General features: G+C 48.7%; 1 protein-coding gene across 1 annotated transcript; it reads right to left on the reverse strand.

Moving 5' to 3' along the window:
- Window positions 1-977: 977 nt before the first annotated feature.
- On the reverse strand, window positions 978-19,642 carry TMEM108 (transmembrane protein 108). The gene is made up of 4 exons (XM_044912571.1): window positions 19,522-19,642; window positions 14,289-15,716; window positions 6,557-6,711; window positions 978-1,235 (listed from the first exon to the last, which is right to left on the reverse strand). The coding sequence occupies exons 1-4, from the start codon at window positions 19,640-19,642 to the stop codon at window positions 1,113-1,115; spliced, it is 1,827 nt and encodes a 608-aa protein (XP_044768506.1). The 3' UTR covers window positions 978-1,112.
- Window positions 19,643-21,428: the final 1,786 nt, after the last annotated feature.

Below are 21,428 nucleotides of genomic sequence, written 5' to 3' on the forward strand. Positions count from 1 at the left end.
AGGCAGCCATGCAGGGGAGACTGGGAAATGAGCGCTGGGTGGCAAACCCACCTGCGGACCCACGAGCAGGTCTGCAGCGCCAAGGAGGGATATAGTGATGTCTTCTCCCAAGCGATCCACTTTGGCAATGTTGTTTTTGTAAGATTGCAGGAGGGTTTAGAAAATTACAGCTCCACGCTTCAAGGCCTTTTACATAAGCATGTTCCTCAAGGGGCACAATGCGATGCTTTTTGAGAAAACAAAGCTAAACCCCAATAAACATTTGATCCTTGAAGAAGGGCAAGCATTCCCAAGCTCCAGGGTTAGGATCCACATCTAAACCATCTCCAGAGAAAGGCACGAGTTTGAAAGCAGATGTGGGTGTTGGAGAGGATGCAGGAATGTGCTTAAGCGGGGGCCTTTTTTGTCCATCAGGGCAAGGCAGTCCTGTTGTTTAGCACAGTGGAAGCTCTCTGTCATGTGATGTTGGGGGATGTGGCCTTGGGGTGCCTGACATCCTCCACAGACTCTTGAGGGCGGCATGCTCTTGCCTGCTGTCCTGAACTCATGGAATTAGCCTTGACAGCCAGTGGTGCCACTGTGAGGGGGCAGGATACTCATCCACTGGAGTGATGAGATGTTCCCTTTTCCTGCCCTGTGCGCGAGTCTGCTGCTTCTCCCTAGGAGGCCCAGTTGCCTTCACTGGTGTGCATAAGGAGGGGGAGGCATTGGGGTCCCACTGAATCAAGAAGAGCTGGAACTTTAAGAAGCACTCAAAGGGCCATGCTCTTGACCATTTTAACATTTCACTTCCATAGGTCTGTCTCTTCCTTCACCTGCCTGGGGCTGTTGGGACCCCCAAATGCTCAAGGACAGTTATTAAGAGAAGTAATCAATGCAACTGCTTTGCTTAGAAATACCTTTATTTTTATAAAGCCACAGATCATTCTGTAAAGTTTTTTTTTTTTTTTAAACCACACTTATAAAAAAGATGTTGACAATTCTTAGGAAAAAAAGCTGAAAATGTTTCTTATTAAGTCAGGGTTACACAAAGATTGTATTTATAATATATATTTGTGTATTTATAATTTAGAGACGAAAGGTAGGGAACAGCAAAGCGAGGGCTGTTGTGGTTAGATCTCCGATACTTGATCATTTCCCACAAACAGTGTTTCTTGGCAGAAGGGGTTGACGAGGACCATCCCAGTGTCTCTGTAGTCGCCGTTGGCTGGGGATCGGGGCTCCGAAAGCTGGTCCTGGGAGGAGAGAAGGAGGAGATAGTGTGTACTCGGAGGGTTCAGGTGGTGGCCATTCATAAAGAAATACACATGAGGACATCCATTTCCACATGGGATTGGCTCCATAAACATTTTCATCACCCTCACTGCCAATGCTGAGGTGCAGAGCCCTTTCTGCTCTTCTTTCAGATTTTTATAGCAGCTTCTGGAAAAGATTTCCTGCTCCCTGAATGACTCCCAGCTCAGGTTGCCAGAGACGGCATTGCTCTCCGGGTAGAAGTCTGAGAGGGCTTGCCATGCGCGACACGCAGCGCAGGGCTCACTGCGCTCGTGGGCAAAACTGGGTCTGTGTGGGCCCCAGACTCTCCTTCCTGCCTCTTTCTCACAGATCTCTGGGAGACCTGGCGGCTTTTCCTGCCTGCACTTTCACACCCTACACTTCTCACCTCTTTCCTCTACTACCACCCACCTGTCTGAGGCTTCAGGGGCTCATTCCTCCTCCTCCTGAGTCCTCCCAGAGCTTGGTCAGAATTATTGCCCCATTTCTTGTAGCACTAGATGTGCTGAGGTGAACAGATATGAATCTGTACGTGACAGTAGGTGGTAAGTGAAAAATTCAGTCTGTCTACACAGCCTCAGAAATGAACAAGCCTAGAGATAGGCAATTCACTGATTAGGTCGTCTGAACGGTTTTGGCCTCAAGTAACAAGGACTGCAAACATTTGTGGTCCACTAAACGTCTGTACTCAGACTCAGGCCCAGGTATTACTTGAGGAAGAAAAAAAAAAAAGTAATAGCTTGTTCCAATTCTAAAAAAAAAACTTGATGTCTCAGAACCTATACGCTACCAAAGACTCAGTAATATGCCAAAGTTGAACTGTTTTAAGCCAGACTTGCTTAGTTGTCTTCACTTGAAGAAGATACAGTTAATTCTCTGAAGTTTATTTTAAGCAAAACATGTATAATTTTTGAGGAGTACATATTGCCTTATGGATAATAAGGAGAGAAAGGAAGAAAGGCCATTTGTTGGTGAAATGTCTTTTCAGAAGATAAAAATTTTCTTCAATGTCTGGAATTGATTGAGTGTCCATCTGAGAGTTGGACAGGGGGTCAGCCCTCTGAGTAAGGAAAACAGGGCATCCCCTTTCTCCACTGGGCTTTGGGTTGAGCTGTGGAGGGAAATTTTGGAGGCTGAGCTCTGGCATGTCATTTTATAGTTCTTACAAAGCAAGTGTTCACCAAGGGTGAACCATGTGGACACCTCCTGCAGTGTAAAAGAGAAAGTTACTCAGAAAATGACAGACAAGAAAAAAGAAAAAAAGAAGAGGAGGAGGAAGGGAAGGAAGGGGGGGGGAAGTATGGAAAAATTTCCAGGCATGTTTTGGGCATCACAATTTTGCCTGTACAGCCTGGATTTGTGTTTTGCTGCTTTCATCAACCCAGAAGGGGAGCAGGGCACCAGAGAAACTTGCTTAGGCAAAGCACTTGGCAGCCACCAGAGTTGGCAGCTACAGGGCAGGCGGTGAGTGCAGCCCCAGGCTGTGGAGTGCAGGGCAGACGCCCTGGGACCGCATGACCGCGCTATGGGTGGTCCGTAGGGCCTGCGTGTGCCCAGAGAGTTGGAACAAATTGTAACATTACTCTAAATAAAGCAGAATGAGGGCAGCAGACCTGCTGGGAGGGAAATAGTGATAAAACTCATTCTGAAGCCAAACTGACCTTCCTGCTGCTGGTTCTCCTGTAACCTCCTGACCTGGGATGGTGACTGCAGGGGGCAGCTCTACCAGAACCTCTGGCTTCTGTCTGATGGCAGCCCCAGTGCTTTAGGCTGGAATGACTAACTGGGATGCTGCATAAGCAGAGCCTTTTCTATAGTAAGCTCACAGACACTGTCCTTTGGCTTTGGTTTTTATTTACCAATTTGCAAAGAGAGTATGAGAAATTTAGAGTTCAGAGATTCACAAGCCACACTCAAAGCGTGGCCAGCCCCTTTGCCAACTTACTCATTTTTTCACTCACTAGAATAGTTCTCAGGAACACTTTTTAAAACATTTTAATTTTTTTTTCAAGATTTTTAAATTTATTTATTTGACAGAGAGAGAAACAGTGGGAGAGGGAACACAAGCAGGGGGAGTGGGAGAGGGAGAAGCAGGCTTCCCGCTGAGCAGGGAGCCCGATGTGGGGCTCAATCCCAGGACCCTGAGATCATGACCCAAGCCAAAGGCAGACGCTTAACGACTGAGCCACCCAGGCGCCCCAGAACATTTTTATTTTTTATTGAAGTGTAGTTGACATACAATATTATATTGGTTTCAGGTGTACAACATAGTCATTTGACAATTATGTACATTATGAAATGCTCACCACAGTAAGCGTAGTTGCTAATTTTGCTATGCAAGATTTATACTGACCATACTAAAGGTCAATGCTTTCATGAAGCCTGTTGCTCTTTCAGTTCAACATTTTTATTGAGCATCCACTGTGTGTTAGGCTTTGGGCTGGGTGATGGGTCAACTGTGAATAAAACTTATGGTTCATTCATGTGATAAACATTTACCAAGTACATACCATGTTCTGGGCACTGTTCTAGGTGCTAGGGATAGAGCAGTGAGCAGAACAAACTTCTGCCCTCAGGCAGCTTATATTCTAGTAGGAGAGACAGAGAATGGGCCAGTCAACAGAGAATGATGCAATATCAGGTGGTGAGAAGTGCTCTGAAGGAAAATAAAGCAGAAAAGAGGATAGAAAACCATGGGGTGGAGGGTGGGCTTCTACTCTGTATAGAGAAGTCAGGGAAAGCTTTCCTGAAGAGGCAGCACTGGAACAGAGACCCGAAAGAAGTGAGGGATGGAACCAGGGAAAGAGCATCTTACATAGGTGCGAGAACAATCTTGTGTTGTTGGAAGGACTGTGTTGAGGAAGAGCCAAAGGCCGGTGTGGCTCAAGTGTGTAGTCAATGGAAGGTCTGGCAGGAGGTGGCCAGGGAGGTGGGCAGGGGCCAGCCTATGAAGGGTCTGGTAAGACGAATCCGGATTTTATTCAAAGTGTGAAGAGGAGCCACTTGACGGCTGGGAGCCATGGCAGACATGAAGCCCTTCCTAGAGAAGATCATCTGGGTACTGTGTGGAAGACACACTACCAGAGGCAAGACGGTAGCAGAGACCTTGTTTTCAGAAGTTACTGCAGCAATCCATGATTTGAGGGAGGCACCAGTGCAGGTGGTGAAAAATACTCCTATGTAGGAAGAACCAAGAGGATCTACTGATAGACTGGATGTGGAGTGTGAGAGGAAAAGGTGGCTGGCAGTGCCATCTACGTAATGAGAAACACCAGGGAACTTCTGGGTATTTGGGCGGGGAGGGGAAGTCAACAGTTCAATCTTGGGCATATTGAATTTGAGATGCCCACTAGACATGCATGGCAGTAGCTGGGTACATGAGTTGGGATGCAGGGGAAATGTCAAGGCCAGGGATGGAAATTGCAAGTCAATGGTGCAGAGATAGTATTTAAAGTCATGAAACTAAGGAGAGAGAGAAGAGAAGCAGTGGGAAGACTGAGCCCAGGCACTGCAGTGATTAGAGGCTGGCAAAAGAATGGGAGTCAGTGATGGAGACTGAGAAGGAGCTGCTGAAAGGTGGGGGGAGCCAGGACCGGTTGGGGTGAAGACAGAGAAACTTTCTGAGGAGGAAATGACTGATGGTGCTGATGCTGCTGATAGATCAAATAAGAGATATGCTTAGAATCAACCTCTGGGTTTCACAATGTGGAAGCAACTGGGTATTCTAGTTGGGGAGTGAAATATTAAACTAATACCAGGCCAGCAGCTATATCCTTACAACTCTGGTAAGTGCCATGATGGAAAAGCGTAAAGCATAAGGAGCTGAGACCATATGATAGGAGAGCAGAACCCAGCCTGGCAGGTCAGGGAAGGCCTCTCTGAGGAAGTGACAGACTGGGCCTGAATGATGGGTGAAGGAGTGCTGGGCAGGGACAGAAGACATTCCAGCAGAAGGAACAGTCCTGCACAGCCCTAGAATGGGATGTAACTTGGGTGTCATAAAGATATGAAAAGAAATCCAGTGTGGCTGGAGCTCAGCAGATGAGACGGAGAGTGGTACGACATGAGTCTGGACAGTTGGGCCAGGCCCACCTCACAGGTCCTGCAGAAGACTGTGAACTTAAGAGCATCAGGAAGCTACTGAAGGGTTCTGAGTCTGGGAGTGATGTGATCACATTTATGTTTATAAAAGCCCACCCTGGCTGCAGTGGGGGATGGATCCGCAGGGGAAGAAGGGACTGTCTCCAGAAGAAGTCTTCTCAGCTCTTACTGCTTTTACTCAGATGTCTGCCATCTTTCTTCTGGGCCATCTCGATTACATTCCAGCTAGCCTACTTATTTTGAATCTGTCTTCCTGCCTGTCCTTCCATCCATTCATTCATGCATTAAACCACCCTTCCTCTCCATTCACTAATCACATACAGAGTACCTTCACCAGGCCATCAGCACAATCTTTCTAAAACTAGGTCACACAAAGCTCAAAACTTTCAATGACCCTCTGCTGCCCAAGACTGAAGTATAAACTCCATTCAAGCCCACTCAGGCCCACTCCTAATCAATCTCCCTTTCCTGCTGTGCCCTGGCCTCTGCCTCACCTTCTGTGTGAGAATGGAAGGAGCACCCGGTCTCCTACCAGCCTAGCTCTCTCACTGGCCGGATGGGTGTTTTGGGCAACACTTCCTGACCCAACGTATTCTGTTCTCCCATGATATGCTGTGTGCAGCCCACATTCCCACCTTTATTCAGGTTACCTCCTTTGCTGGAATACCTGTTAAAATCCATTTATCCTTCCTAACCCCCACTGCGAAGGCTTTCTTCTCGGTTTCTACAGCTCTCTGCAACTCTTCTTGTATCTCCCCTAGTTTGTTTGCTTTTGAATGATGCTTGGGGCTCATACCTCAACCACATCTTGGAATCTGGGCCCCCTGAGAGCAAGCTCTCACCTTCATAATCCCCAGAGACTGCCTGCCACGAAATGGGTTCTCAACGAATACTTACTGAATTGTTTCCAGCAACCCGGGGTCCCAAGAACGGTGCTTCCCGAACTTCAACATGCACAGAAAGCACCTGGGAATTCTTGCTAAAATACAGATTGATTCAGTAGGGCTGGGGTGCGGCCTGTAGTTTCCTGGGCACTGCTGCTACTGGTCTGTGGACCATCCTTTGAGGAGCAAGACACTAAGAAGCAAGCAGATGCTCCACAGCTTACTCTGGAGCCCGTGCTATTCCCTGTGGTGGGGCCGGACCTTCCAGGGGCACCCCTTGGTTTGGGGCTCATTACCTCAGAGGTTTCAAGGGACTGGATCTCCCTTGGTAACTCCACAGCATGCTTGTTGAAGTAGTCCATGGTGATGGCATTGTTCCAGTAGCTCAGGTTGTTCTCTGGGTTGGCCGTCTTTTTCTTCCTCCTCAGACAGCACACTGTCAGCAAGACAGCTGTAGAGAGAGTCCAAGTCAGAGAGGGGAGGGAGACAAGCAAGGAGCCAGCATTGCTGAGTGACAGATGCAAGTCTCCAGGTAGGTCTGTGATGGTCATATATTCACCCACTTACCCCATTTGTTAATTTGTTTGTTGGTTCAACAATTATCTACATACATCGAATGCCAACTTTGGGCCAGGTTCCAGGAGAGAGAGAGAGTGAAAAAAAGACAAGGCTGTCTTGTGTCATAAACATCCCTCTGAGTTTGTGTATGGAGGGGCACAGAGGGGGTCACATGATCTATAATAAATAAAATGAATATAAGGTAAATTCAGATAGCAATAATTGTTCAAAGAAAATAAAATAGGGTGAAGTGAGAGAGACAATGGAGAGGAGTTGGGGAGAGAATGCTTTAGGGTGATCATGAAAGGCTTTCCTGAGGTGACGTTAATGTGCGACCCTGTCTGTCCAATCTCTGAGACTTACTCTGAGGGCTCCAGGGAGGGAATGAGTATATTTGGATGTTGCTAACGAACCAGGTGTGGGAACAGAGGGGCTTCGGCTTGCCAAGAGGGAAGGCTTCTGAGATTGGGGAGGTAAGGTGGCCTGTCCAGGCTCACATAGTGCAGTGGGTGATCCTTTGACAAGGATGACAGTTGCCTTCTTGGGGAGAAGCCAGTAAATGAAGATTGGGCATCTCCCTGCCAGGCTTACCATCACCACAGCCTGTGGGGTGGCTGAAACTCCAGGCCAGGGGTGGGCAGGGCTGCACTCAACATCTTGGAGGTGCCAACCATCTGTGCTGGGGGGAGGGGACCCCAGATCCAGCAGTTCAGAGGCCAGCACCGTGATGGCAATGACTACCAGGGGGCAGCAGAGTGCCAGCTCTGCCCACAGCAGCCTGAGGATTTGGCCAGCATTGGGGGGTGGGGGTGGGGGGGCTTGAACATGCCAGGGTGTAGGGTATCTGCCGAAGCTGGCACCCATACAGGCTGAGACCTCAGGCCCACCCCTTCAGTCCCTGTGGGATGACACAGGAATTCTGTAGTTCTCTTCTCAGCTGCTGGCCTTGCTGGCACCTCAACCTGAAAAGGCTTCCAGGCAAAGGCAAGAGATTGGGCAAGTTTCTACTGATCCAATCTGCTTTGATCAGAAAGGCTTCTAATTTGCTCATTACTTTTCTAGGTACCCTTAAAAAAGTTTTAAAGATAGAAAGGACATTTCTGAATGTTTGAGCTAAAAGAAATTTTAGACTGGCTGGTATAGACTTTCAAATTTTGAAAAATTTCCAAACTCAAGTTCTCCTTTTTTCTTCATTCCCTTCCTTCCAAAGAAGGAGGTGATTGAAGGATGAATGGGGGTGAGGAGGGGGAGATGCAGAACTCAGCCTGAAAATCTGCTAATTTAGGGCATCTCCTTATTTTACAGATGAGATGACTGGTCCAAAGCATCCAGCTGACTTGCCACAGGTCACAGGTCCGTGAATGGCTGGGCTGGGGCAAGACCCCCCCCTTTCTGGCATCTTTATTCTTCATTGTCACTACCCTCCCATCCTGCTCCTGGAGCTGGGGTGCTGAAATGGCCTGGGGGGATTCAAACTGGTGAAACAGAGGCCATAATGCTGCTAGCCGGCACTGACAAGTTGCAGAGTCTGGGTCCTCTGACCCCCAGCCCAGTGCCCCCTCAAGCCCACACTGCCCCTGGCTCCAGAGCCTGGGCCTGTTTGGGACATGGGACCAGGACCCTGCCTTGTGGGAAGGGCTGGCCCTGTTGCAGGATGATCTGGGGGTTGGAACAGGGAACTCTGTTCCTAGCTTTCTCCCCTCGAATATTGTTAGTGCTCCAGGCCTGAATGTTTCTCTCCGGGAATTCCTAGTACCTCTCAAGTGCCCTTTCATTTACAATAGAAGCTTGCCTGGCCGTAGAAAGAGCTTGGGCGTGGAGTCCAAAAGGCCTGGGTTCAAGTCTGACTCTGCTGCGCGTTACATTAGGTAAGTCATTTCATCGCACTTGACTACTATGGACTCACAGGGCTGTCATGAGAGCTAGAGATCATGAATGCAAAATGCTGAGCACACTGCCTGATGCACAGTCAGTGCTTATTTAATGAGAGTTTTCTTCTAGTTCTTCCAGTACCCTCCACAAGAGAAAGAAAAACTGGGCTACATGACTACTGAGTGGCTCAAGGCCAAGGGACCACCTGTGATTTAGAACTTTCATTATTTTGGTGGCCTGACCTTACATCCAAGAAAAAGTACAATTCAGACTTATGGAGTCTCAATATATGCCCAGCGCTGACGTAGGCACTTTCGGTCTGATTTAACCCACAAAATAGCTGTCTTAGGAATGTACTGTTACTCTTCCTCTTTGCAGAAGAGGCAAATGAAACTCATGGAAGTTAACAAAATTGATCTTGATCACTCAGGTAATTAATGGAACTTGACCTGGGTCTTTGTGACCCTCAGGGTGATGCTTGTTGTCTTATATTGCCCTGAACCCTGCAGGGAACACATCTGAGGCATGGGGAAGCACTTTGTAAATGACACAACTCTGTGCAAACACAAGCCCATGCTGTCATCTGCCTCTTTTTTTTTTTTTTTTTTAAGAGACAGGGAGGGAGAAAGAGTGAGCAGGGAGGGGGAGAGGGAGGAGAGAGAGAATCCCAAGTGGGCAGCACGCTCAGTGCAGAGCCCAATGCAGGGCTTGATCTCATGACCCCAAGATCGTGACCTGAGCTGAAATCAAGGGTCAGATGCTTAACTGACTGAGCCACCCAGGCGCCCCTGGCATCTGCCTCTTGAAGGCCCTAAGCTAACACAGTGGGTATTAGTCCTGTTTTTATAGGTGAGAAGACATTGGACCAATGGTTAAGTAACGTGCCCAAGCCCCACAAGTGGCCAGCAAGAGAGGGGCTGTGACACATTTGATTCCACGAGCCAAGCCTTTCTGTCATACCAGGCCTCTTCTCCAGTGATTTATGCAGGTTTAATGTTAAAAAAAAAGTTAGAAGACAGGTAGTTGTAACATATTTCAGTTTGGCTCCTTGATTTTGAAAATGAGAAAACTGAAATCCTGGAAGGGAGGATTGGTCCAGTGGTGCCAGCCTGAGGGACCAGCCCAGCCTGTGGACAATCACTTCCCTACTTTGGGGGTTGGGAAAGGAGGCTCAGGGAGGCCTCAGGATATGGAAGGAGGCCAGGCTGGACATGAGGCTATAGGCCTGGAGAAACCAGGTTTGGGGGCTATCTGGCTCCCCATCCTGGTGGGTGGGACTAGAAGGCTCCCAGCAGGGGGTGCTGGTTGGGAAGCACAGAGAAGAGCTGTGAGAGCATGGTACTCTGGTGCAGCTGAGGTGACAGTCTCTGGACAACCCTGCCTGGCTCTGAGCCTACTCCCCATCCCCGTTGCTTCAGTTAGTTCATAAGCCCCAAGGAGACATACTCCCTTCCACACTCTTGGTCACACTTCCTTCTCATTCCAATTTATTCTACTCCTTCATGGAAAGAGTAACTCTGACCCATGTTTTCTTATGTAATAACTACAAAGTCATTTTGGGCCTGTAAGAGATACATATATCTAATGGCATTAACCGCATGTCTGGAAGGAAGCCAGAATGCTCTGGGGCACAGTGCGCATGGACCCTCACATATCTGGGGGCAGAAAGAGGTGCTACTCTGCTTCACCAGGCTCAACTTAGATTGGTGATGAAAAACATCTGCAGCTGGCCTGGTTACTATTCTCACCATCCATAAAGCCTTTCATCTTTTTCAGGGAGGCAGGGTGAAGACATTCTTGAGAATGGATGTGGTATATGCAGGAGAGGCCAGGAAGCTTGGCAGAGCCACAAAACTGACCTCCTGATGAAAGCCCAATGCACTGACAGGGGTGGGCCAGGACCAATTCAGTGCCAGGCGCAGAGGTTCTAACAGGAGGTGGTGGGCTCTTTGCATCCTGATGGTGGCAGCAGAGACCAGCTCAAGAGCCACGTGGTTCCTCTGCCCCAGCCAAATGTGGCCCGGATCCGATCAGTTTCGGTTTTCAGCACATCTGAACCCCTGTGTGGCTGTCTCTGGCATGGCTCAGGAGACAAGGCATTTCTCAGTCCTAGCACATATATCCTTCCGGCCATTGGGTGGGGCTCAAGATCTGGAAGGGTTGGTGGAACTGATGACAGCCCTTCTTGGGCAGGCCTGAGATTTGCTATGATCACCCCCTGCTTCCAACAGAAGCAGGGGATTCAACCATCTGTCTAGCAAGCCTGGCCACCTGAAGTCTGGTTTCCGGTAGATGGAGGAAAGCAGGGACAAGGTCAGGGCTGGTCTGAAAAGCCAGATGTGAGGAAATCTATGCATGCGCTTTGCTACTAACCCAGATGCCTGAAATATATGGCAAACTGGCAAAGAAGACCCTTCTTGGAGGGCAGTAGAGTGAGCTTTAGGATAAATGCAGCTGCTGGAAGAGGTCTGCTTGTCTGATGACTGGAGTGGGATTAGGCTATGAAAGCAGCCTGGATATTTACTCATCTGTGCTTTGAAAGAGCACGGTATTCCGAAGCTGGACAAGTATTCTATCTTGATGTTTCTTGCATCAGGACTTTCACAGAGCCCCCACAGGATGGTCCCACAGGAGTTGGGGCCATGACTCAGGATAGGGAGCTTTATATGGGGGCAGCTAGGGCTAAGGCAGGGATCTTGGCGAGTGAGGGCTTAGGGGAGCCTCCCATGTGGACAGTGGGAATGCAAGACAGATGCTGAAGGACGTGGAGTCTGTGGTTCCAAGGTGCTGCAAGAGTCCACTTTGAACAAAGGGTTCATAGCTTCCTTTACAAAGTAGTACGTCCTATCCCAGTACCTGAAGGCTCCTTTCAGAGTGCCGGGAGCATTCTCTAGGTGCAGTTCCAGGCCGTGTCCTTGTTTCTGTCTTGGCTGACATTATTATGCATGGTTTAGGCAGCTCATGGGTTTTCTGGCTTTGCAGTAAGATCTAATTTCAAACTCACACATGGCAAAAAGGGCTGTAGAAGTCTTTTTAGAACTATAAAACACAGGTGGGTGTGGCCTGTGGGGTGAAGGCTAGATCTACTCTGTGCTGTCCAGCTCAGGCAAAGAGAAAGGCCCAGGGCGGGGAGAGGGCTCTGGGAGCTGGGGGAGGCAGCCACATTGTATATCTCGATTCCCTAGTGCTTGGCATGCACTTGGGAAATATTGTGTTGAATCAGACAGATTCTACCACCGGATCTGAGCTGACTTATGTGATTGGGACCCTGGGCAAGTCAATTCACCTGGTGACTTAGTCTCTGCCTATAAGGTATGTTCCTTGCATAGTGTGTTTATGTTTTTTATTCCTCTGGCTAGTCTGTTTTGAGGATGGATTGATTAAAAATAATGGGAACTCACTTTGTAAACTAAAGCTTCTAGAGACAAGTAAAGAATGGAAAATTAGAAAGCTGTCTCTGATGTGGTTACTTCTCAAATATGACCACTATTAATAATTTATTAGCTAATAGAGCTACATTTTCTCATTATCATTCTTCTGTTTTAGAAGTGGACAATCACAGTTTTAAGCATTCATGTGGGTTTCCATGAGAGACAATAAATGAAAAAAGCACTTAATGAATGAATAAAATATGCAACCCGCAAACATTTTCACTTTTCCTGAATTGGGTCCTTGAGCAGAAGTAGGCTGCCTACTTTTGACATGGAAAGTTGGCTTTGCTTGTCAACTAGAAAGAAACAAAAAGCTGGCAGAGGTGGCTTCTCCGAAAGAATCCAGAATATAGATTTAAAAAGATCTTGTTGGTCATGGATCACTACATCAAAAACTAATAATGTATTGTATGGTGACTAACATAACATAATAAGATAAAATTAAATAAAAAAAAAAGATCTTGTTGGTACAACGCCAAGTAGAAATTATGCTCTGTTAAAGGCATATACCTCCTACACTGATGTTCAAATGACCCATAGTATGAGGAAGGGCTGGGAGAGCTGGCTTAACAGCCTCCTCTGTGGAAAGTTTCTGGGGCCTCATTCCTCTTGAGATCAGGATGAGCTCATGGTGTGATGTGACAGCTAGTGCAACCAACAGAACTGATACCTGTGTTGGCTTCCTGAGTGTGACTGAAGTGTCCAGAACAAAGGAACCACCATCTGCTCTCCTCTGCCATGGCTGGGCATGTGGAGTGCTATGCTCCCTTCTGGGAGAGCAGGGATAAACTTGTGGTCATCCAGAGTGGCAGATGATGGGGAAGGGCCAGGGCAATGCGGCCGTATAAAGAGACTTGAAGGAATAGGGATGAGCAGCTTAGAAAAGGAAAAGCTGTCTTTGAGCACCATTTCAAATGTTTCAGGAGTTGGTAGACTGGTTTTGTGTGGTTTCAGAGGGCTTAGGACCATAGAGTAGAAATTACAGAGACAAACGTCAGGCTTCCATGAAAGCTGGGTAACAACCTGAGGGAGTCAAAGGAGAATGGGCTGTCCAATAACTGAGGGCACAGGGGGTTTCTCACCCCTGGAAGGGTTCAGAAGGAGGCCAGATGATAACTGTGTAGGGGTGGGGGAAGCTAAAATTAGGATTTTTGTGAGGTTATTAGAGAAACTCTAAGAATCTAGGATCAAGTACATGGGGAAGACATAAAGGAAGTCCTAAGGTTCTGAGTGATTACAGCAGGTTCTTTACGGAGACATCAGGGAGAAGGACCTCTCAAATTCTCATTAAAGCAGTGACAGGCAGCAGCAAGGAGGTGCTGGTGGCCTGGTGCTGGTGGCCTGGGGAGAGCCCTTCTCCACCAGTACCAGTGGAAGCAATGATGAGGTCCACACTGCATCCAGCTCACACCATCCATGAACAAATAAAACTGGGGAGGAGAAGAGCTAAATTCACATGTAACTCTCAAGCTCTCAATTTAGCTATCGGAACTGCTGCTTTTGCCAAGGCTAATAGAAATTCCTGCAAGATCAAAGCCCCCTCTCTTTTTTTGGAGAAAGAGAGAAAGAGCAGGAGAGAATAGATGAGGGAGGGGAGGAAAGACAGGCAGAAAGATGGATGTGAAGTGGGAGAGGGAGGTGAGGGCTCTGCTACTTGAAGGCTGTATGTTTAGAAGTGCCAATGTTCACCTACGGTGTCTTGGTGCCATGCCCTACAGCCGTTAGCAGGCTGTCCTTGAGGGTGAGGGTGGCAGGGTGGTGTCATGACAAGAGCACTGGGCAGGAAGACAGTGACCTTCCATCCCAGGCCTATCTCTCACTTAACTTTGGGCTCCTGGGCGAGCCATGGCACCTCTCCAGCTTGGTGTTTCTGCACAATGCAGAGCTGGACTGGACTACTTGGAAGGTTCTCCCCCACTCCTGGGAGCTCTGTCTTTATGGTGAGTGGGCATCTGAGCCATGGCCTGGCAGAGCTGAGGACTAGGGGTAGGGATAACCCATGATTCTTGTCCTGCCACTTGGTTTCCTGTAATTCTGGAAAGTTTTGCAGCCTACTTGGTAGGGACTTCCCAGCTCTGGGGCAAAGGAACTCTGGGGACAGACAAGTGGATGTGATAAAGGGAGAGGAGGGAAAAAGGGAAGAGTGAGGAGAGGGTGAGGCACTTACAGCAGGAGGAGATGGGCACACTGATGGCCAGGATCACCCAGGCGATGTCCATCTTGCTCAGGCAGATGGTGGCTCTGTGCTGGGGTTTGTCCCCTTCGGCCACATGGGATATATTCCCTGCTGTTCCAGGCTTCCAGGTCCCGGCAGGGACTAGGCGGTTGAGGAAGTTTCCTGTGGCTGTGGACACCACTGTGGAGAAAGGACTGGGTACCCTGTTGGTCATGGTGGGGGTGGCTGTAGCCTCCTCCTTGGCTTGGGAAACAGTGCTTTCTGAGGCCCCGGTGGGGTGGGCTGGGGCCTGCGAGGTTGAGGATGTTCCCTGAGGAGTCCCCTTGGAAGGGGCTGAGACACTGGCATTGAAGGCAGCCTGCGTGGGCCCTATGGTGGCTGGAAAGACCCCAGGGCTGGTAGATGGAGGTCTGTTGATGTCAGGCGTGACAGGAATCCAGGAGTCACTGCGGCTGGGGCCATCCTGTGGGTCACTGTGGGGGCGCTGAGAAGGCACTGGGGCAGGTTGTGGACTGGCAGGGGCGCCTGAGGCTACAGTGGTGTCCGGCTCCCCTCCTTGGCTGGTGAATGTGGCACCACCCCCCTGGGCTGCTCTGCTAAGGTCTGGCTTGTCCTCTGCAGGCACCAGGGGGGTGGTGGGTGGTGCCCACGAGGTCCTGCTGGGTGCCATGGCTGTGGCCACTGTCTGGGGCTGTGGCAAGGAAGAATAACCCCAGAGTGGGTTCCTGGGAGTGAGGGTGGAGGGGTCAGGTTCTATAGACCCTGTAAAGTTGCCTTTGTAGATCTGAAAGATTTTCCCCAGGGGCCGCTTCTGCCCCAGATGTGTGGAGCTCTGATTTCGTCCCCACTGGCCTTCCTTCCTCCCAGAGTAGCCACTGGGTGCAGGCAAGACAGAGCGTGATGAATTGCTGGCCCCCTTTCGGGAAGAGCCTGGGGGCCTGGGAGGCCTGCGCGTGGTAGCCCGGGTGGGTGCTGTGGTGGGACGGCTGGTGGGTTCCACTGGCTTTGTCAGCAGGATGGTGGGCGCAGCCTCCCCCTGGGGATGGCCCTCTGAGTGGGAGGATGTGGTTTCCATGGCAGCAGGAAGGGGCCCTGTGGTCAGGGGGCCTTCCGACTGTGGGGTGGTTGCTGTCGCCATGATGGTAGAGACGGTGTTTGTAGGAGGGTGTCCATCTGGATGGGGCGTTGTCATTGCCATGGGAGCTGCAGCCTGTGAGGAGGGTCCATCGGGCTGGGGGCTCAGTGAGACCACAGAAGTGGGGGCAGTTGCCACAGAAGAGTGTCTGGTAGAGCTGAGGGATGCTGTCACCATGGTGCCTGGGGTGGTGCCTGAGGGGAGGACCTGAAGAGATTCTCTGGGAGATGGTTCCTGGGTGGCAAATACCAGTGCTTCGGTCAGTGCCAAGATCAGGAGGAAGCCTTGAGAGGAAGACAGAGAGAAGAGATGAAATACCTGGGGAGTCGCTCAGAGCCTGGACCTTCCTTACCCATGAACCTATGGAGCTCTGGGAACAAAAGGAACATTGGGATCATTCTGGAGGTCCACACTGCCGCCCTGATGCCCAAGAGCAGCTCTCAGAACAGGCCGGGCCGGGTGTGGGAAGGATTATGGCCTCTGAGTGCCTGCTGCCCCCTGCGGCCAGGGCGTGGTCAAGGTCAGGCTGGTCAAAGGCAGGCTGGCGGCTCTGTGTGAGCCAGCCTTAGTCAAATGTGCAAGGCTTACATGGGCAGAGCTGACCAACTCTTCTGCCCTTCCTGAATATTCCATTTATGGACTGGACAGAGGCACAAATGGTCAGACCTCTGTTTATTCAGTACCATTCACTGGACAAGTAAGGAGGGTCTCTATCCTCTCCTTGACACTGGAGGGCACAAAAATGAACAGGGCAGTCTCTGGCTCTGAGGGAGCTCACACAAGCGCACAAACAATCTTAAAACAAGGCAGAGACATCTCAGTGCTATAGGATAGTGATAGGCCGAAGGGGACAGGGGTCCAGAGGGTGACCAGATCTGGTGCGCATATAGCACTTAGCAGAGAGCCTGGGAGAGAAGATGCACTCCATGAACGCCAGCTGGTATTATGGTTGTCATTAATGTTAACTGCTTTCCCTATGGCGCTCATGTGGCTGAACTCTCTGTGGAAAATCACTGGTGATGCCCAGCCTTTTGAGTAGGAGGACCTCTTTTGAGCGGTATGCTTTTAGTTCATTGAGAAATGCACAAGGACAAAAACCTGCACGTTTAAAAATACTTCTAAATATATGTGCATTTATTAATCATAATAGCATGTGCCAAACTTTACAAATAACACATCTCATATAAATGTGAGACATAGGATCTGTTCAGATTATAAACTGGAAAACTGGCCACCCCGGCGCAACACATGGCCTAGGAGGAACTGGTCTCCACTGCTGAGGAGTGGCCTGATCGACTTCTAAGGCCTGATTCTGACCTGTGAACTCCTCCTTTTTCTTATGTACTCCTTCCTGGTTACCCTCATGCCCTTCCTTCAGCTCTGCCAGCCACTCAGACAATGGTAGAGATCTGTCTCTATCTCGTAACTCCTTGGGAGCCTCCCTCCCCCACCAGATTCAAGCACTGAATGGCCAAAGCAGGGGTCCTGGCAGTGATTTCTACATATCTGGGATGGTCAGCGAAGTTGCTGACCGAGGAAGGCAGGGGCCCTGGTGAGGTTTCGAAACAAAGAAGGGGAGATCATCTCCTGGCCTGCCTTTGAAACAGGCCCAGGATCACCACTGAAGCCACCTCTGACTTAGGTGTGGGGTGGGGTCTGAGCGTGCACCAGCTCCCCTCGCCTTGCACTTCTAAATTAGCGGGTGGAGGGAGGCCAAGGGACAAGAGATTGAACAGACTGTATAGCACACGCAGTCTCTAGGTCCAACAATTTGCCCTAAGCCACCTATTTTTTCCCAAACTTTCTTTGGTGATCTAAACCATATATTAACAGTAAGCTCTGCTTATTCAAGTCAACCCTAAAAACTGTTTTCTGAGCACCTGCTCTGGCCCAGTCTTTCGTGCTTGATTTAATCCTCACAACCACTCGACGGGGAAGGAAAGTGAGATCTCAGGTAGATTAACAAATGTGTTTAAAGTCCCACCATAGCTGCAGTATATGAAACCGAGCTGTTATCTAAAATGCATGCTTTTCCCGATCAACCACCACCAATGATGCAGGAGGAGAAAGAGGACAGGAAGTTGCTGTGCCACGATGCTCTGACTGGTTCAGGGTTATTCCAACCCCTTCTCTTGCAGCTGAACACCACAGAGGCAATCTCTTCTTAGGGCTGGGAGTCTTGATCTCTGATGTTTTGAGGGACATTCTCTTATAAGCCTCTGTTTTGCTCATGAGTCCCTTGGTTCAGTGTAAGTGTTAAAGACTGAATTGTGTGTCCCCCAAATTCATTTGTTGAAGCTCTAACCCCTAGCACCTCAGAATGTCACTGTACTTGGCAATAGGGCCTTTAAAGAGGTTATTAAGTTTAAATGAGGCCATTAGGGTGGTCCCTAATCTAATCTGACTGGTGTCTTTATAAGAAGAGGAGATTAAGACACATAGAGTGATACCAGAGATGCTTGCACACAGAGGAGAGGCCACGGGAGGACACGGTGAGAAGGTGTCCATCTTCAAGTCAAAGGGAGAGGTCTCATCAGAAACCAGTCCTGTTAGCAACTTGATCTTGGTCTTGTAGCCTCCAGAACTGTGGGGAAAATAAATTTCTGTTGTTTAAGCACCCCCAGCCTGTGGTACTTTGTTATGGCAGCCCGAGCTAAGACAGGCGTCTTACATTAGAGATCCCTCAGAAAAAGGAAAGGCAGAGTTGTGTGCAGGTAGTGTATTTTGCGAAGTGATCCGAGGGGACAACCATGGGGGTCTGAGATGAGTCAAATAGAGAACATCAATCCGAGGGCAGGTTATGAGTTGATCAGGACGAGCAACTTGTATTTGCTGGGGACCTCTGAGGGGCTGAGTAGACTGCACCTCAAACTGTCTATGTGAGAGAAGCACTCACTTACCCAGCAATTCCTGATGTGGGAAACAAAGGCAGAAGAAAAATTAAATTTCCTTACTACTTACAGCCCATTGACAAATCCTTGAAACAGGCAGTGACATTCCTCTAGGAACTCAGCTGCCTCGATGTTAATACTTTGCTAAGGGCAAGAGGCAATCTTATCCCGCCCTCCCAGGATCCTGTAAGTCTTCTTTAACAGATAAAAATTCCTTTGGAAACTTCTGTTGTCTCTATCCCCCAAGATACAAGTTAGCAATCATCCTCCAAGCATATGGCCCACTGATATACATCTGAAGGGTCTCATGACTGAGTTTTTTCTAAACAGTAATAAATGACCTTTTCCTAACACTGGCTAGCCCCCTTAGGATCTTGGAAACCTTGCTTCCCAAATACCCTGGAGGCTTGTGCCGTCCCTAACCCCCTCTCAACTTGAAAGTATATAATCAGTCACCCATCACAACCCCAGTGCAGCTCTTCCTGCCCACAGATCCTGTCCCCGTGCTTTCATAAAATCACCTTTTGCTTCAAAGACGTCTCAAGAATTCTTTCTTGCCTGTTGGTTCCGAACCCCAACATTTCCTACATCACTCCCATCTCCACTGGCTCAGGGCTACTCCACTGGTGCTCGTTCCTCTGTATTCCTCACTCCTGCATGAGGCCCATGGCCAATGTGGCTTAGTCAGAGAAGCCCTGGGCAGAGGGGCTGTCAGGGTAGGCCTGTGCCCAGCTGGTGGCTGCTGCAACAGTTGGAGTTACAGTTAAGGGCCCAGCGGATTCCTGGGGTAGAATGCCAGATGTGTTAGAGACGATCAGACACCGGAGACCAAGGACATGGCAATCTTTTGGCCGCAGCGCCAGGGCAGCACGAAGCTTACAGAGACCCTGTAAGCGAGAGACAGGTGGGAGAGGAGCCACCCTGGCCTCCAGAAGAACTTTGGCAGCACTCTAGAGGCAGAGGGGTTAACACATCCTAGTCTTTAAAATACTCAGGGAAAGAACTTCTCCTGACTTTCTCACCAGCAGCATTCCAGGGGCTAAAATCCTCCCGGCTGGAAAATATATGACTACAACCCTTCTTGCTCTAAGACTTACAGTGTAAATAAATGTTTGCCTCTGTTGCCCCCCCTCCCCTTTTTTTAAGTTATCAGTATCCTGTGAAGTTATTTTTCTCTCTAGGAAGACTGTTAAGTTACCTCCCAGCCCTTCTTTAGACTTCATAGTAAACCTTTGGTACAATGAATGGGTATTGCCATCTGGGTGCCAAAAGTTTGCATTTGGAGGATGACATTTAGCTGTCACAGTGAGAGGGGCCATCGTGGGAACTTAATCAAATTCCCTCATTTCAGAGAGGGGGCAATGGAAGGAGTGAAGTGACTTGTCCAAGAACACACAGCAGGTTGGGGACACAGTCTGGACCACAGCCACTATTTCAAAGCAACTTTTCATTTGCATCATAAAAATTGTTATGATGTTGCACTGCACAAACACCTCCTTCAACCCCCACTGTCACCTTCACTAAGGAAATCCTACGTGACTTTACCTCTCCTCTTTGGCATAAAAGGTTAATAACTGAATGGAAGGGCACATACTATCACAATAACTGTGCAAGGCCTTCAACCTGTGCCTCCCCTAACAGATGCGAATTTTCATTCAAGTCCCTTTGTGTTGGCCTGCTCGCTCTTCTCCCCACAATCTGGGGCTATCGCCTCTTTACATATCATTTGCATAGCTTTGCATAATAGCCTCTGGAGGCTCTAATTCCAAATATGTGAGAGAGACTAAAACTAAAATTCAGCTTGACATGCTTTAAATGTGGAACTGAATTTTAAAGCATCTCGGAAACTGGACAAGTGTAGGGGGTGGAAACCCACAGACTGATGGGTGTCCAGATGTTGCAGGAAGGCCTCCTCCTACCTAGAATTCCAATGCGTACATGATCCCAGGACCCAAGGAAAGGAAAGGTCCTCCTCCTTCTGTTTATTTGGTTGGCTGCCCACAGTGCATATTGGGCATGATATTTGCATCTGGCAAAGGCAAGGAGCAAGCTGGTGAAGAGAGAAATGGCTAATTTAATGTATGAGGTGCTTCCTATATATCATGCACTGCTTGAAGGGCTAAGCCTGTCCTGATATATTTAATTCCCAGAGCACCCTGATGAGACAGGTAGTATTATTAGCTCATTATTGCAACTGAGGAAAAGCAGCACAGAGAGGTTCAGGACCCTGTCTCCTTTCACACAGGTGGGGAATGGTGAGCCATGATTTGACCTGGCACCTTGGCTTCAGAGTCTACGCTCTTAAGGGCAGCTGCATGGCTCAGTTCTTGATCTCAGCTCAGGTCTTGATCTCAGGGTTGTGAATTCAAGCCCTGCACTGGGCTCAACACTGGGCGTGGAGTGTACTTAAAACAAAACAAACAACAGAGTCTACACTCTTAAAAGATTTTCACTCAGGGATCTACTCTGCACCACCCCTCCCCCCACCTGCCAGGCTGCTCTGCATAGTCAAAAGCAATGATTCACAATCCTCTGGGAACTGATTTTCTATTACTGGTCTTTTGACTTTTCTTCCCTCTTACCTGTTTTCTTTCAGGGCTCTATATGACACATGTGGTGTCCTTTGAATAAAATGGTCAATTAACTTTGTCCTGTAAGTAACAGGAAACTTGTAGCAGTACAATAAAAGGGCTGGAAATCCTTGCTTTAATTCTCTGCTCTTCTCCAAACCTGACATATCATGTAAATAATTATTTAATTTTTGTCTTAAAGTTGCTTATACACACACAAGACCAATTTATTACATGGATAAATTTCCCTTACACATATAAACAATTCTATCTCATTTTCCTTGTAATTTTATTATTTTATTTTATTTTTAAAAATTTTTTCTAAGTAGGTACCACACCCAGTGTGAAGCCCAACATGGGGCTTGAATTCATGACCCTGAGAACAAAACCTGGACCGAGCTCAAGAGCTGGATGCTTAACTGGGGTGCCTGGGTGGCTCAGCCAGTTAAGCATCTGCCTTTGGCTCAGGTCATGATCCCAGAGTCCTGGGATCGATCCCCGCATCGGGCTCCCTGCTCAGTGGAGAGCCTGTTTC

This window comes from Neomonachus schauinslandi, chromosome 1 (assembly GCF_002201575.2).
Source record: "Neomonachus schauinslandi chromosome 1, ASM220157v2, whole genome shotgun sequence".
Taxonomy (NCBI): Eukaryota; Metazoa; Chordata; class Mammalia; order Carnivora; family Phocidae; genus Neomonachus; species Neomonachus schauinslandi.